At 47.4% G+C, this 16,819-nt stretch overlaps 1 protein-coding gene across 4 annotated transcripts in view; it reads left to right on the top strand.

Moving 5' to 3' along the window:
• The window catches only part of BMP1 (bone morphogenetic protein 1), a 43,515-nt gene that overhangs the window by 15,581 nt on the left and 11,115 nt on the right, over positions 1 to 16,819 (top strand). For all 4 annotated transcript variants that reach the window (XR_006216612.1, XM_042983290.1, XM_042983291.1 and 1 more), the window contains 7 exons: positions 6,445 to 6,547; positions 9,971 to 10,087; positions 10,334 to 10,479; positions 10,578 to 10,773; positions 13,845 to 13,970; positions 14,693 to 14,853; positions 15,235 to 15,415. Coding sequence is in view for 3 of the 4 variants with exons in the window: in XM_042983290.1 (XP_042839224.1) it covers positions 6,445 to 6,547; positions 9,971 to 10,087; positions 10,334 to 10,479; positions 10,578 to 10,773; positions 13,845 to 13,970; positions 14,693 to 14,853; positions 15,235 to 15,415 (1,030 nt within the window). In the remaining variant the exon portion in view is untranslated. The remainder of the gene's footprint in view (positions 1 to 6,444; positions 6,548 to 9,970; positions 10,088 to 10,333; positions 10,480 to 10,577; positions 10,774 to 13,844; positions 13,971 to 14,692; positions 14,854 to 15,234; positions 15,416 to 16,819) is intronic.

Below are 16,819 nucleotides of genomic sequence, written 5' to 3'. Positions count from 1 at the left end.
GAGAACAAACTTGGAAAAATTAAGTAACTTGTCCAAAGATTATGACACAAAAGTCCATGATTGCAATACTGTGAATTCTAAACCCTGTCCCACATCAACAATTGCTAAAGTGCCCTTCCAGAGACCTGTGTGCCCACTACACACCTGGCATTGGGGACAGAGAGATGCATGAGAGTCCCCAGCCCCTGAGGAACACAGAGTAGGGTAGAGCGTTGCTTTTTTTTTCCTGTTCAAGAAGTTTGCTCAGCCAGCAGGGATATGCCAACCTTGGTCAGGATCAGCTTCTTTCCCTGTGGTTCCAGGCTGGCATGGGCTGGCCCTAGTCTCTAGTAGACAAATGGACTTGCCCCAGGAGCCTCTCTGTGCCTTAGGCATGCTCCCTCCACAACACCCAAGAGACTCCCCATCCTTTTTCAGAGGCCTGCCTGGAGCTCCAGGGAGAGAAGTAGGCTACAGAGAAATATTTCAAACTTTTCAGTGCGTAGCTGCAGAAATAGAAAAAGTAAAATTCACTCACAGTTCTGGATCAAATTGTAGAGCTGTAATTGAGTCAAAGATGGAACCCTGGGGGACAGGAACCCTCTAAGGGTTCTGCAGAGGCTGGGGAGCCAGGGAGGATAGCGTCATGAAATAATAGTGACCATTCTTTGCTGTTTACCCATTACGTTTCAGGCAAAGTATTAGGCATCTTGTATGTATGACCTCATTATTCCCCACATCAGTTTTGTGGTGCAGGTGTTCTCGTCCCTTCTGTGTAGATGAGGGAGTCGAGGCTCAGAGGGCATCAGTAAATCTGCCCACGTTTACACAGGCAGTCATGGTGGAACCAGCATTTAGTTCCAGGACTGTCCAACTCCAAAGTCTATGTTCTTTCAACAGTCAACCTTAAATAAACTCGCTTGCATTCGTGGGTGGACTTTGATGTTTCTTTTGTGCTGAGAGGTTGTTTTCACTTGCCTTCTAGTTCTCTGCTTATTGCCAGAAGTTTGAGTGATACAGAAATTTTATGCAAGGCAGGGATATATCAAACAAGAAAGAGCCACTTTGGAAGGCTTCTTGTAGGACCCCCATGTCTCCACTGTACGTCATTAGCAGCTGCTCCAAAGAAGGCTTAAGAGTGTTTCCCAAGCGACAAAGCCCGCCCCTTAGGAGCAGGAAAGTGGTTTCAGGAGATCATGGTCCATTGTTGCAGCCGAGCCAAAAAGATAAGAACTTAAAATGTCTTTTGGCTTTGGCAGTGTCCACCCTCATTCCCATCCCTGCCTTGTGATATCTTGCCTATTCTTCAAGTTCCAAATTCCGCTCATCTGTAATGCCTTCCCCAACGCCACCTCCAGTCCTCCAGTTGGGCAGCTATGACCCCTCCCTTAAGTCCCCTGCTTCCTGGTGCTGAAGGGTGTGGGGCTCTGAGGGTGAAGGGAAAGTTGACCCTCATTCTTCATGCAGCTGTTAAGCAAAATTGACTGGCAGGCCTGGGGAGGCCACATGGAATAAAAGTTTAAGGGTTTAAGTTTAAGACCCGAGTGCCTGGGTTTGACTCCCAGCCGTGCTATTTGCTAGATGCATGATCTTGGGGAAGTTGCTTAACCACTCTGTTCCTTTGTTTCCCCATTTGTAAAGTGGGTCTGATGGTTGTGCCTCCCTCATGTGGTTGATACAAGGATTAGACAAGTTAATGCACGTAAAGTGCTCAGTGCTGTGCCTGGCACATGGCAGGAATTCCACCAATGTTGGCTGCTACTGTCATTCTGTAGCCTTTTTCTTTTTCTTTTTTTTTTTTTTTTTACATTTACTTAGAGAAAGAGCACATGTGCATGCATGCATGCAGTGGAGGGGCGAGAGGGAGAGAGGAAGAGAGAGAACCCCAAGCAGACTCTGGGCTGACAGCTCAAGGGGCATGACCCCACAAAACTGTGAGATCATAACCTGAGCTGAAACCAAGAGTCAGATGCTCAATTGACTGAGCCACCCAGGTGCCCAATGTCTTATAGTCTTAATCTATTAAATCGGTAATCCCTGGTCGACTTCCTAGGTCCCCCTTTTGCCTCCTTCTACTTCCAGATTCTGGGATGAACCATTTCAAATTTCAAAATCTTAAGCAAACTCAACTCCAACAGTGAAATTAACTTTTTTTGAGTGGCATACACAGTACTATATATGTGTGGCATGTATGTATATTGCATGTGTGACACATACGTGTGTCAATGTTATAAACTTTCCATGTATTGGTTTAATTCTCTAAGTCCTATGAGGTTGGTACTATTACCATTACCATCTTATAGATATGGAAATGGAGGCACAAAGGTGTTCAATGATGAGCCTAAGGTCATACAGCAAAGTCAGACTGAAGCCAGACTGTGAGTCCCCGGGGGTCAACATATCGTCCCAATTGCTCCCTGAGAGCATCCAACAAATGTGGGGGGTACTTCCCATTTGCGGGGTCCACTTGTGGACACTCTGCACCCTGTTTCTCATTGAATCCCCCAGCTCTTTATGATTACTGCTGTTTTTTAGACAAAGACACCAAGGCACAAAGAAGTCAAGCCACGGGCCCATCATCACCAGCCAGGAAGTGGTAGAGGTGGCCAGGTTTTCTTTGGCAAAGGGCAGTGCCCCTGCCACCAGAGCACAGCTGTTTCCACATGACAGAAGCCATTACAACTCTTAATTAGACATCTCTGGTCTCAATATAGCCATGGTGTGCCCTCCTGGAGGATGCCTTTAACTGCCAACACAGGTCTCTTCTTCCTGAGCGAGGTGACCACTGCTTCCTCCTGCCCCATAGGAGGTCTTGGGTGGGTCCTTTGGGCTTCTGCCTGTGGGCGTGGTTCTTCAGGAGGGTGTGAAGCCATCCTCCCTGGACAGAGCCAGGGTAGTTTCCGAGGGCGAAGGGAAAGTTGCTGCTGTTCTTGTCAGCTGCTGAGCAAAACTGATCGGAGGCCACATGGAATAGTGGTGAAGGATGTAAGTTTAGGGGCCAGACTGCCCTCACTCAGCCCTCTGCATTCCTTCCTCCATCCAGCAACTCCTTAAAGATGTTTTTGTTGTTTGTCGGATATAGAGATAAGTATTTTGAAAAGTATAGGAATTCATATGGTAAAGAGTGAATATTCTGCCCTGGGTCCTCCTCCAAATCCCACTCCCCAGAGGCGACCAAACATTGGTAACACTTGGTATGTCCTTCCAGACTCTTCTAAGTATGTGTGCGTGCATGTGTGTATGGATATGTGGTCTTATGTAACTTGCCTTTCACTCAGCAGGAAATCATGGTCATTGTTCCATGTTAGCGCATCAAGTTCTACCTCAGACATTTTGATGGTTGCTTAACATGCTGTCATCCCCATTTCTCTGATGTTTCATTTAAGTTTTTTCCAAGTTTTTATCATTACCAAAAATGCTACAGTAAATATCTCAAACCTGAGATCTTTGTATACTTGGGAAAGTGTATCTATAAAATAGATTCCTAAAAGAAAAATTCTATCCAAGAAACATTTATTAAGCAACTACTACATGCCACACACCAAAGATTCCATATCGAGTTAAATAAAATTCCTGTCCTCATAGGGTTTACATTTTGGCAGAGTAGGGGTAAGGGGGAGACAGACAAGCAAATAAAAAGTAAATGCGATAGGTCAGATGGTAATAAGTGTTATGAAGGAAATCAGCAATAGGAGATAAAGGAGTGAGGTGGGGGTTACTGTAACATGTGGGATGGTCAGAGAAGGCCTCATTCACATCAGGTGAGTTGGAGTAGAAATGGATAGGAAGTGAGGGAACACATCAGGCAGGTAGCTGGGAAGAGCTTCTAGCCAGCAAATGCAAAGGCCCCGAGGCAGGAGCAGGCTTCGTGTGTTTGAGGACCAGTAGGGTCCATGTGGCCAGAGCCAAGTAAGCAAGGAGGAAAGTGGTAGGCGATGGGGTCAGAGAGATAGCAGGGGGCTAGATTATAAATGGCCATAGAGGACATGGTAAGTAAGGACTTTGGATTTTACTCTGAGTAACATGCATTAAAGGATTTTGAGCAGTGGGGAGATATGATCCAATTACATCATGAAAGCTCTGCTCTGCTGGGAGGCAAGATCAAGAGCAGTGACTATTGAACTAATCTTGGAAAAAGATAATGGTAGGGCCAGGACTGAGAGTTCAAGAAGGGGTACAGATGGTTGGAGGAGAGAGGAGGAGAATGTGAAAGGTGTGCCTGGCAGCGCTAAAGACGCAGTGGAGGTCAGTGGTCTCAAATTTCAAGTGAGACAAGCAACATGGTTGTATTTCCTCTAACCATGACTTCAGCCTCCTGGGAACAGGCACAGAGTAGTGGAAAGTTGGATTTAAGCAGGGGTGTGGTTTTCCAGTGAATACAATGAGGAGAAAAGAGGAAAAAGAGAGCTGAGGTCCTATACAAGGAGGTGATGATAAAGATGGACCATGGATTTGCTTTGAAGTGAGGTGACTGCCCCAGGCCTTTGCCACTTCATCTATGTCCTACTTTGGTCATTGATCCAGGCACACTGTCTGTCTCCAGAGCAAGAGCCAGAACAGATTTTCAACTTCAGTTTTTCAAAATACCAGGACTTGTATCTGTATAATAACAATAACACTCAATGATGACTAATAATAATCATCAAGAGTAATAGGGTGCACTTTTCAAAACCTGGTCTTGCTCGATTTCATCCCAGAGTGCCACAATTCATAAATGTTTCCCCAAACACAAACACATTTCAACTCATGTACAAATCAAAAGAAAAGAGGCAGGATGGGCTATGGATTCCAAGCCAGGCAAGGACTGATGTGAGTACGTGGAGATAAAGGGTGGGAAAACCCCATAGGCTCAGAAGGTGGAAGGTCATGGTGAACTGGAAGGATTGTTGGACTAGGTGTATGGAGCAAGTGAACGAGGAGAGATTGGGGCACGTGGATGGACAGTGGGGTGCTTGAACTTGAGCTTATGGGGGATGCACTGTTATTGATGATAACAGGGTCTAGGGCATGTCATGCCATGTGTGGCCGAGAAGAGGTGGAGAGAGGAAGTCAGGGAATGGAGAGGCCCAGAAATGGGAAGGGTCATCTAGGTGGCTATTGAAATCACCAAGAATTCTAAAGGGGTCGGTGTCAGGGAGTGACCGAGAGCCAGAGTTATTCTCTGACCATCGACCGTCATAGCACTGACACATTCTCTGACCATTGACCGTCACAGCACTGACACAGGCTACAGACCACAGTTGCCAGTGCCTGCTTTGGGATCTTTTTCATTCTCACCTCCACTCTGACTGCCTCTAACTGCAGTGAGCCAGAGGAGAGATACACCTTGTCCCCTTTTCCTCCAGCAGAGAAGCCAGCTAGACCTAACAGGTGGGTTCCTGGGCCATTTGTGTCCACTGTATACACCTCTCAGGTCACCATGAACTGTTCCTGCTTGTTGGACTCTAGATACAAAAGAGGCTTTGGGGGCACATTCTGGAAACTACTAAAGCAATTTCCCTCTTGGAAAGTGTACCTGTCTACTGTTAATATGCCCACCGGCTGGGGAGAGTTGGTATTTACCAAGGTGTCAAACGTTCCTCCAGTATTACATGACCATTTGATGAGTTCAAAGGCTGAAATGAGTTCATGAACAGGAGGCACTTAGGGCGGTGGCTGTACCTACGAGGTGCTACTTCAGGGTGAGGTGCTCTTTCCTCATTTCATGCTCGTGGCAGCTGAGGTCAGAGAGGTTGGGTGATTTACCCAAGGACTCCCAGCAAGAAATGCAGAGGTGATGTTCCAACCCAGGCCCATGTGTGTGGAGTCTGAGTTTTTTTACTCAGTGAGCTTTTCATGTGGATTTCTTATCCTTCTAAGTCATGTGTATTTCTTATCCTTCTAAATCCTAAGCCCCTTGATAGGGATGGACGTTAAACCCACTCACAGGAAGGATTCAGATCTGGTATTCCCCTCAGCAGCTAGCATGACCCCTTGCCTGGAATCAACATTCAATGAATATGTGATGATGGGTGACTCAGCCCGTCTCTCTGCCTCTCCTCTCTGGACCCTTCATTTCCATTTCAGAGCCCCTGGTACCCACATGCCACCCTGGGCCCTTCCTATCACTGATACCTCATCCCTCTAATGGTGCTGTGATTGGTGTTATTTAAGTCGACCAGGAGGAGAGATGGGTTTGTTTAACCCAAACCAGTGTCTCCTCACTAAGGGGATCAGTAAAATGAGACCTCTGGTCTTATACAGATATTCAGCAAGGCCATGTATGTTAAGTGATGACTGAGTTACCTGAGAAAGCTGGCCGTCATTGGCAGACAGCTGGGGAGAGGAGTGCCGTCTCTGCACCAGGAGCTCCTTTTCTGAGCCCCTTCACTATTTATGCAGAGTGAGGCAGGCAGTGGTCATGGGGCCGGCAGGCCAGGCTGGTGGGGAGCTGTGTAACCCTCTTCCTCTTCCCATTTCCCCTAGATCATTCTGAACTTCACGTCCATGGACCTGTATCGCAGCCGCCTGTGCTGGTATGACTACGTGGAGGTCCGAGACGGCTTCTGGAGGAAAGCACCCCTCCGAGGTAAGGCACTAGCCCGCCCCGTGCCTCCTCTGTGGAGCCTTCTTTTTTGTGTGAATTGAGGTCTAATTAACATGTAATACCCTCTTAGTTTCAGGTATACATCACAGTGATTGAATATTTTCATGTATTACTAAATGATCCCCATGATAAGGGTAGTTACCATCTGTCACCATACAACATTATTACAATATTATTGCTTATAGTCTCCATGCCGTACATCACATCCCCATGCCTGATTTATTTTATAACTGGAAGCTTGTATCACTTCTCGGCCTTCTGGCTAAGATCAAGTGTACAACTGGAAGCTTGTGTCTCTTAATCTCTTTCACCTATTTTGTCTACCTCCCACCACCTCCCCTCTGGCACCCATCAATTTGTTCTCTGTATCTATGAGTCTGTTTCTGTTTTGCTTTGTTTGTTCATCTGTATTGTTTTTGGATCCCACATATAAGTGAAATCATATGGTATTTTTCTTTGTTTCACTTAGCATCATACCCTCTAGGTCCATCCGTGGTGTCACGAATGGCAAAATCTCATTCTTTTCTATGGCTGAGTGATATGGATATCCCACATCTTATTCAATCTATTCATCTACTAAGGGACACTTCGGTTGCTTCCATCACCTGGCTGTTGTAAATAATATTGCAATGAACATGAGATTGCATATATCTCTTTGAATTGGTGTTTTCGTTTTCTTTTGATAAATACCCAAAAGTGGAATTGTTGGATCATAAGGTAGTTATATTTTTTTAGATTTTTTTAAAGTTGATTTATTTATTTTGAGCGGAGGGCAGGGCAGAGAATGATGGAGAGAGAGAATCCCAAGCAGGAGCCACACTGTTAGCGCAGAGCCTTATGCACGGCTTGATCTCACAAACCATGAATGAGGTCATGACCCAAGACAAAATCAAGAGTCTGACACTTGGGGGCGCCTGGATGGCTCAGTCAGTTAAGTGTCCAACATTGGCTCAGGCTGTGATCTCATGGTTTGTGGGTTTGAGCCCCATGTCAGGCTCTGTGCTGACAGCTCAGAGCCTGGATCCTCCTTCAGATTCTGTCTCCCCATCTCTGCCCTTCCCCTACTCTCTCTCCCTCTTTCTCTCTCTCTCTCTCTCTCTCTCTCTCTCTCTCTCTCTCATCCTCTCTCTCTCTCTCTCTCAAAATAAATAAACATTAAAAAAAGAGAGTTTGACGCTTAACCGACTGAGCCACCCATGCGCCCCGGTAGTTCTATTTTTAATTTTTGAGGAATATCCATACTGTTTTCTAGAGTGGCTGCACCAGTTTGCATTCCTCTCAACAGTGTACAAGGGTTCCCTTATCACCACTTCCTCAAACCTGTTGTCAGTGGTCTTATTTAAGCAAGCTCCACACTCAGCATGAAGCCTGATGCAGGACTTGATCCCATAACCCTGGAATCATGACCTGAGCTGAAATCAAGAGCTGGATGCTCAACTGACTGAGCCACCCTGGTGCCCCCACCTTTTTTTTTTAACTTGTCTTCTTGATACTAGCCATTCTGATAGGTGTGAGGTGATATCTCATTGTAGTTTTGATTTTCATTTCTTGATGATGAGTGATGTTGAGGATCTTTTCATGTGTCTGTTGGCCATCTGTATGTCTTCTTTGGAGAAATGTCTACTCAAGTCCTCTGCCCGTTTTTTAATTGGGTTGTTTGGTTTTTTGATATTAAGTTGTGTAAATTCTTTACATATAGTTTGGATAGAAATCCCTTACCCAATGTATGATTTGCAAACATCGTCTCCCATTCAGTAAATTGCTTGTTCGTTTTGTTGACCATTTCCCTCACTGTGCAAAAGCTTTTCGGTTTGATGTGGCTACTTCCTTCCTACACCTACTCATATTCTCTTCATCCTCCCCTGAAACCCATAGCTTGGCCAAGGGTGATCTGGTGTGGGAATCAGGACTCCTGATAGAGTCAGTGCCTGATAACTCCATCACCAAGTGTATAACTTTGGGCAAATCCCTTCCCTAGTCTGGACCTTAGGGTCTTTGGTATAGGCTTCTGGGCCTCCCTCAGAGGTGACTCTCAGTGTGTGGGTCAGGGGTGTCATATAAGTTGACAGAGGGAGACAGACAGGCACATCTCCACAGTTCCAGGCTCTCCTCATCTGGGCAATTTCAGAGGCTCTGTTTTCTCTATCTGTAAGGTCTGGCTTAAGGGTACCCACAGTGCATCCTGGCACACCACAGAGGGCTACCTACCTGGCACAGACTTGTTTGCACAGGATACTTTGTCCCTTGGTGGCGGGGGGTGGTGAGTAAGTGGGGGATGTGTAGTCAGAACCACAGGACAGAAGTTATTTTAATGGACATGGAGTTAGGGCCAAAAGAAGCTTTTGCGTCAAGCCTGAGGAGCTGTGTGAATTCTCCTCCAATCTGGACATAACCCTAAATAGCCCGGGACTACTCATTGTCACTAGAGTCTTTGCTCCACAGCCTGTGTCTGAAGCAGGATGACAAACCGTTACTAACCATCTCTTTTTCCCCCCAGTATCTGATATTTGAATATTTCTTATTAGTCACCCAAAGCAGCTGTCATTACAACACTTCCTCCTGAAGACATGTTAGCATTTCCAAGATTACAGTTTCTTTTTCATAACTTACATTCCTGGGTCAGCACCCTCTGTCCCTTGCTGAAGGTTGGGAAACACCCAATCTTACTCAGAACACACAAACCATCCCTACTTGATTCTCCACTACAAAGAATTCTACAAATGGCCAGCCTAATCTGCTTACACAGATTCCTGTCAGGTTTTATTTCAAAGGGGACATTTTCTGACCCAGTCCCTAGATTCTAGGATTTATTTGGGGTCCTCTGCCATCTCTTGCGTTTGGTCAAATGAAAACATTCTAAATGTACAAAGAAAGCTGAGTTCGTTCTTGGTTATTACTTGTTTGCATGAAGGTCAAATAAGAAAAGTAATGATAATATGCTCTTTGAAAAAAGTAAATAGGGCTGCTGGGTGGCTCAATTGGTTAAGTGTTTGACTCTTGATCTCAGCTCAGGTCTTAATAGGGTCGTGAGTTCAAGCCCCGCATTGGGCTCCGTGCTGGGCGTGAAGCCTACTTTTCAAAAAAGGTAACTAAAACACAGATACAGTTTGATATTGTGCGAAGTCCCCTTTCCTCCCAGAACTCATATTCTATTCCTCAAGTGCATAAAATCCTGTAGAAGTTAGTACTCTCTGGCCCTTCAAGACCACACTAGACCTTAGACTAGTTTCAGGCCAACTGGAGGGCCTTGAGATTGTGTGCCAAGTGCAGACCAAGGCCAGAGCCCCTGAGCCCCTGAGCCCCTAGAGTGGTGGGACAGGCTCCCTGGAGGGACAGCCCTGGAGCAGGGAGGGGAGAGGGACCCACTTCAGGCCTCACTGCCCTCTGTCCACACTGTCTGCGCAGGCCGCTTCTGCGGGGGCAAACTCCCCGAGCCTATTGTCTCCACCGACAGCCGTCTCTGGGTCGAGTTCCGCAGCAGCAGCAACTGGGTCGGGAAGGGCTTCTTTGCCGTCTATGAAGGTATGGAAGAAGAGTGACGAGGGAGGATTGGGTGTGGTCCCTGGGGATCAAAACGCTCACTCCTGGCACACTAAGGGCAAGGTCAGGGGAGCATGAGGGAGGAAGCAGAGACCCCAGTGGGATTGGCCAGGCCTGGGGGTACTAAGAAGCTGGGGGAGGGGTACATAGGAAGGACTGAAGGAGGGGAGAGAGGGGCTCTTGAGCTGAGCAGAGCATTCTAACTGACCTCACCCTGTGTCCCCAAAGCCATCTGTGGGGGAGATGTGAAGAAGGACAATGGCCACATCCAGTCACCCAATTACCCTGATGATTACCGGCCCAGCAAAGTCTGCATCTGGCGGATCCAGGTGTCTGAGGGCTTCCACGTGGGCCTCACCTTCCAGTCCTTTGAGGTAGGTCGGAGACCCTGCTGTCCCACCTGTTGTGGGTTTCCTGGTGTTGGGCCCTGGCCACCAGAGCTGCTCCAGCTGATCCAGCCCCTGACCCTCAGATCGAGCGCCATGACAGCTGTGCCTACGACTACCTGGAGGTGCGTGATGGGCACAGTGAGAGCAGCACTCTCATCGGGCGCTACTGTGGCTACGAGAAGCCGGATGACATCAAGAGCACTTCCAGTCGCCTCTGGCTCAAATTCGTCTCTGACGGATCCATTAACAAAGCTGGCTTTGCTGTCAACTTTTTCAAAGGTGCTCCTTCCCCATTCCCCACCCGGCCCATCCCCATGGCCAATCCATCTCCTCCATTCCTTCTTTTAATTTTTAAAATTGTGTTTTGTTGTGGTAAAAACACGTAGCTTGAGATCTGTCCTCTGGATGCATTTGTAAGTGTACTATACCATGTTGCTGGCCGAAGGCACGGTGCTCTACAGCAGATCTCCAAGGCTTATTCATCTTGCTTGACTGCCACTTTATGCCTATTTGATTAGCAGCTCCACGTTTCCCCCAGCCCCCAACCCCTGGCAGCCATCATTCATTCTTTCATCCACTCATTCATCCATTCATTCATTCATTTATTGAATCGATTTTAGATAGCTCGTATAAGTGGAATCCTGCAGTATTTGTCTTTCTGTAACTAGCTTTTTTACTGAACATAATGTTCATAAGATTCATCCATTTTTGTTCCACTGTGTGTATATAACACATTTTTTAAAGTGAAGAGTAATCGACACACAATATCCTGTTAGTTTCAAGGGTACAACATACCGATTCAATGTTTATGTACATTATAAAATGGTCACCACGGTGAGTCTAGTTACCATCCATCACCTTACAAAGTTGTTACAATCTTGTTGACTTATATTACCTATGCTGTATATTACATCTCCACATCTTGCTTTTTTTTTTTTTTTTATAACTGGAAAACTGCACGTCTTAATTCCCTTCACCTATCTTGTTCATCCCTCCACTCCCTCTCCTCTGGCACCCATCAGTTTGTTCTCCATATCTATGAGTCTGTTTCTGTTTTGTTTTGTTTGTTCATTTGTTTTGTTTTTAGATTCAACATGTAAGTGAAATCATACAGTATTTATCTTTGTCTAGCTTATTTCACTTAGCCTCATACCTTCTGGGTCCATCATGGTGTCACAAATGGTAAGATTTCATTCTTTTCTGTGGCTGAGTAATATTCCACTGTATGTATATACCACATCTAATTTATCTATTCATCTATTGATGGGCACTTTAATTGCTTCCATATCTTGGCTGTTGTAAATAATGCTTCAGTGAACATGGGGCTATATATATCTCTTCAGATTGGTGTTTTCATTTTCTTCAGATAAATGCCCAAAAGTGGAACTGCTAGATCATATTGTAGTTCTGTTTTTAATTTTTTGAGGAATCTCCATACTGTTTCCCAGAGTGGCTGAACCAATTTACATTCCCACCAACATGCAGAAGGTTCTATTTTCTCCACATCTTCCACCAACACCTGTTATTCTTAACTTTTTGATACTCTCCATTCTGACAGGTGTGAAGTGATATCTCAATGTGGTTTTGATTTGCATTTTCTCTGATGATGAGTGATATTGAGCATCTTTTCATGTGTCTGTTGGCCATCTGTATATCTTCTTTAGAGAAACGTCTATTCAGGTCCTCTGCCCATTTTTAATCAATAGTCGTTGTTTTATATTGAGTTTTATGAGTTCTTTATATATTTTGGATGTCAACCACTTATTTCATATAACATTTGTGAATATCTTCTCCCATTAAGTTGACTTTTTGTTTTGTTGATGGTTTCCTTCACTGTGCAAAAGCTTTTTAGTTTGACGTAGTCCCATTTGTTTATTTTGCTTTTGTTGTCTTTGCCTGAAGAGACAGATCCAAAGAAAATATTATTAATACCAATGCCAAAGAGCTTACTGCCTTGGTTTTCTTCTAGGAGTTTCATGGTTTCAGGTCTAATATTTAAGTCTTTAACCCATTTTGAGTTTCTTTTTGTGTAAAATGTAAGTAAGTGGTCCAGTTGCATTCTTTTGCATGTAGCTGTCTGATCTGTCCATTCATTAAAGAGGCTGTCTTTTCCCCATTGTATATTGTTGCCTCCTTTGTCATAGAATAATTGAACATATAATCATGAGTTTTTTTTCTGGACTCTCTATTCTCTTCCACTGATCTATTTGTCTGTTTTTGTACCGGTACCATACCATTTGGATTTATTTGTTTTTGATTATAGCTTTGCACTACAGTTTGGAATATGGGAGCATGCCCCTCAGCTTTGTTCTTTCTCAAGATTGCTTTGGCTGCTTGGAATCTTTTGTGGTTCCATACACATTTTAGGATTATGTGTTATAGTTCTGTGCAAAATGGTATTTTGGTCAGAATTACTTTGGATCTATAGTTTGCTGTGGGTAGTATGGACATTTTAACAATATTAATTCTTCTAAATCCTGTAGCACATTTTCTTTATCCTCATCTGTTGGTGACCATTTAGGCTGTTTCTACATCTTGGCTATTGTGAATATTGCTGTGGTGACTTCATGTCTTCTTTATTCACCTATTCTACACAGAGATTCTATGAGGGATGCATAGACCATGGTACCCTGTGCTTGAATTTATGGCCTAACTGGGGAGAAGAGGTCAACTGCACTGAGAAACTGCATATCTCATTGAGTAAATGACACACATATGTAAAAGTAGCTGACACGTGGTAGGTGCTCAACTGTGAATTGAAATAGTAGTTCAGGAGTTGCCTTAAAGTCCAAAAGTTTGTGTAGAAGAAATGCCAGTGAGGCATAGAGGCAGGAAGTGCCATAGAAGCTTAGGGAGGAAGCAAGGCAGCATGGATTTCTTTTACCGGTGTGATTGTGGACAGGTAATCTGCCTGAACCTCATTTCCTCATCTGTAAAATGGGGATAGTAACAGTCCCTCCATCACTGGTCATGTCAGGATTGAAGGATAAATGAAGAAAGGCTGGGGAATGACACACAAGAGGCACCAATAAATGGTGGTGGTCACCAGCCCAGCCATTGTGGTCAAAGAAAGGCTCTGTGGGGTCTACCTGTCCCCTCCTTCAGGTTACTACCTGTCCCTTTGGGGCTCTCAGGAGTAGGAACCCCTAGGGACCGAGCTGGGGGGCTGGCTGAGGTAGGGAGGGCCACAGCCTCAAAGCTGAGTGGTCCACAGCTGACTCCTGTCCCCTGCAGTGGGGCTGGAGGTGGTCACAGGAAGCCTGAGGGACACTGGACTTGACTCTCAAGCAGAGCACAGGAGGCAGGCCCTGGCCTGGCAGTCACTGACACCCTTTCTTCCCAATTGGCAGAGGTGGACGAGTGCTCACGGCCCAACCGCGGGGGCTGCGAGCAGCGGTGCCTCAACACCTTGGGCAGCTACAAGTGCAGCTGTGACCCTGGGTATGAGCTGGCCCCGGACAAGCGCCGCTGTGAGGGTGAGTGCCTCCAACACAGCCCCAGGGACCAGACCCTCTAGCCCAGATCTCTTAAGCCCTTGGACACACCCCTTCCTGGGAAAGCCCAGATTCCCTAGCACTTTCTTCACTCATCACCAACAAGGAATACATTTTATATGGCAGCCCTGCAGCCCCCTGAACACACTTACCAGGTGTGATGCACTCTGGTATTTTTTTTTTCCATTTTTATTCACTTAAAATGCTGATCATGACCTGCTGATTGATTTCATCATCCTCCTGAAGGTCATGATCCCCAGTTTGGAAACCACTGTTTTCAGACAGGCAATGATTTTTCAGCCTCTCCCTATACCTGCCCCTGAGGTGAGAGCATTCCCTGCCAACTGCCTGCAGCTCAGCCTGGGTTTGCTGTGTGTCTTTTCTCTACCCACCTTCCTCTCCCTGCCTCCAGTCCTCACTGCCCACCGGCCCAGCCTTCCCTGAGCCCTTCATTCCCCGCCTCCTTCTTAGCAGAGGCCCTGAGAAAGTAGAGTGTTCATGCATATGACTCCCCAATTCCTCATACTCTGAAGGTACACCCCTCACCCTGCCTGCTTCCCTCCCATCCTTGAGAGACCAGACACAAGCCCCAGGACTGCAGGGCATCCACACATCCCCCTCTTCTCCTTAATGCACCCTTACCCCTGGCCCTTACCTAAAGTGGGGACTCCTGGTGGCTGATGCCACCTCCGTTGTCCCCACAGCTGCCTGTGGTGGATTCCTTACCAAGCTCAACGGATCCATCACCAGCCCAGGCTGGCCCAAGGAGTACCCCCCTAACAAAAACTGCATCTGGCAATTGGTGGCCCCTACCCAGTACCGCATCTCCCTGCAGTTCGACTTCTTCGAGACGGAAGGCAATGACGTAAGTGCCCACCAGAGCTGAGGAGACTCAGGAAGGTCTGAGGCGTGGGAGCTCAGCTCAGTGCCTGCTTCCTTCCATATGAAATAGCCAAAGAATGTAGAGGAGGAGAGACTGCTCCCAATTCCAGGAAGCAGGGGAGGGTCGGGGAGGAGGGCTTGAAGGTCAGGGAGTGCACAGGGGGATGTGGAGCAAGGCAAGACTCAGGGCTTGTGTGGGGAGCGCAAGAGGATCCTGTGGGGGTGGCTTGGCACCTTTTTGAGTTGTTAGATTATGTAAGATGGGTGACTAAAGACAAAAGGACAAAAGGGAGCCTTCCCAGGTGGGGGGTGGTCAGGAGAGGCTTCCTGGAGGAGGCAGGCCTAGAGCTGCACTGCCCTGCAGGTGTGCAAGTATGACTTCGTGGAAGTACGCAGTGGGCTCACGGCTGACTCCAAGCTACATGGCAAGTTCTGTGGCTCCGAGAAGCCCGAGGTCATCACCTCCCAGTACAACAACATGCGTGTGGAGTTCAAGTCTGACAACACCGTCTCCAAAAAGGGCTTCAAGGCCCACTTCTTCTCAGGTAACCTGGACTACCCAGCTGTAAGCCCACCACCCCTCCTCCCTGCCACACTACCCCTGCACTTTCTAGCCCTCTCTGTTACCAGGCCAGCAGGGTCTGTCCCCTGCTCCCCCCATTAGCCCACCACCACCAGGCCAACCCCTCTGTTCCTGAACCCCATTACTGTATGGGAACCAGCCTGAGGATGGGCAGTACATAGGCATGAAGAAATGAAAGGAGAGGGCTTTCCTTTCAGGAGCCATCATGCCGAGGCCCCAGAGAGGGCAGGCCCTGGAAACAGGGAGTTCAGCATGGCCAGAGAATGCAGGGTGCATGCAGAGGAGGAGGGTGTTTGCCTTGGAGTGTGTGGGGCAGATTATCTGGCAGCGGCCACATCTCTAATCAGACCCACATGCCAAATGGGTTCATGCCAAGGCCTTCAGAAAAGATGAGGAGCCTCCCTCTCATCAACACCAAAGCCTTCCCACTCACCCTCAGCCCATAGGTGGGGGACTCAGATCCAACCAGCATATGTTTATTGAGAGCTGCCCCGTATAAGGCTTGTGATCAAGCCCCTTTGATGGACCCATTCTTGGGAGGCCTAAAATGCAGTCAACGTCTCTGAGTTGGGCCTCCAGGGGTCCCAGGAGACCTGCCCCCTGCCTTAGTCTTCCCTCAGTTCTTCATCCTGGGGCAAGGCTGGTGGTCTTTCAGAGGCACTCTTTGACTTGGGACGTTGATAGTGTGGGGTGGGAACTCCATGAACTTGAGTTGGGGAGTGGGAGGTGGAGGGAGTGGCTGAAGCAGCTGGTTTTATATGGGAGTGGCCCAGGGATCCTGATCTTCGGCTGGCCTGGTGGGCCGGGCATGGGGTAGCAGGAAGGCAGGAAGCCCATGGCCTAGTCCACACTGCCTTCCTTTTCCCCCCTTTGCCCAGGGTCCTGCATCCTCAAGCCCCCTATGTTGCATCCCTGCACCCCTGCCTGCCCCACCTGGATGCCATGCACTGCCCCTGTGCACTGGTTCCCTGCTTGTCACTGCCAGCCATCCTGCTCTGCTTAAAGTGCCCCACAGCCCCTGCCCCACTGCTTGCTGAGACCCCCTCCCCTTGCAATGCGAATCCTTTTCTTCCCTATGCCCACCTGGAACTCCTACAGGGTGCTCACCAGAGGGCCAAGGGGATGTAACACCTACTCAGGGGTGGGCTCAGCCCTGGGGAAACCATTACCTGCTTACTCTCGTCTCTTTCTGCCCTTCTGTTACTTGACTCTCAGAGGCGGGAGGGGGACCGACACATCTGTCAGGCTAGAGCCCAGGTCTCTCCACCCCTGGGTACTGCCCTGCCCTGGCCTGACACTGGGCCACCTGCCCCCTCAGACCCACACAGAGATGCACACACACACATGCACAGCCACACACACACAC

Source organism: Panthera tigris, chromosome B1 (assembly GCF_018350195.1).
Source record: "Panthera tigris isolate Pti1 chromosome B1, P.tigris_Pti1_mat1.1, whole genome shotgun sequence".
Lineage (NCBI taxonomy): Eukaryota > Metazoa > Chordata > Mammalia > Carnivora > Felidae > Panthera > Panthera tigris.
The sequence above is the reverse complement of the archived record's forward strand: the minus strand, read 5'-3'. Positions and strand labels throughout refer to the sequence as shown.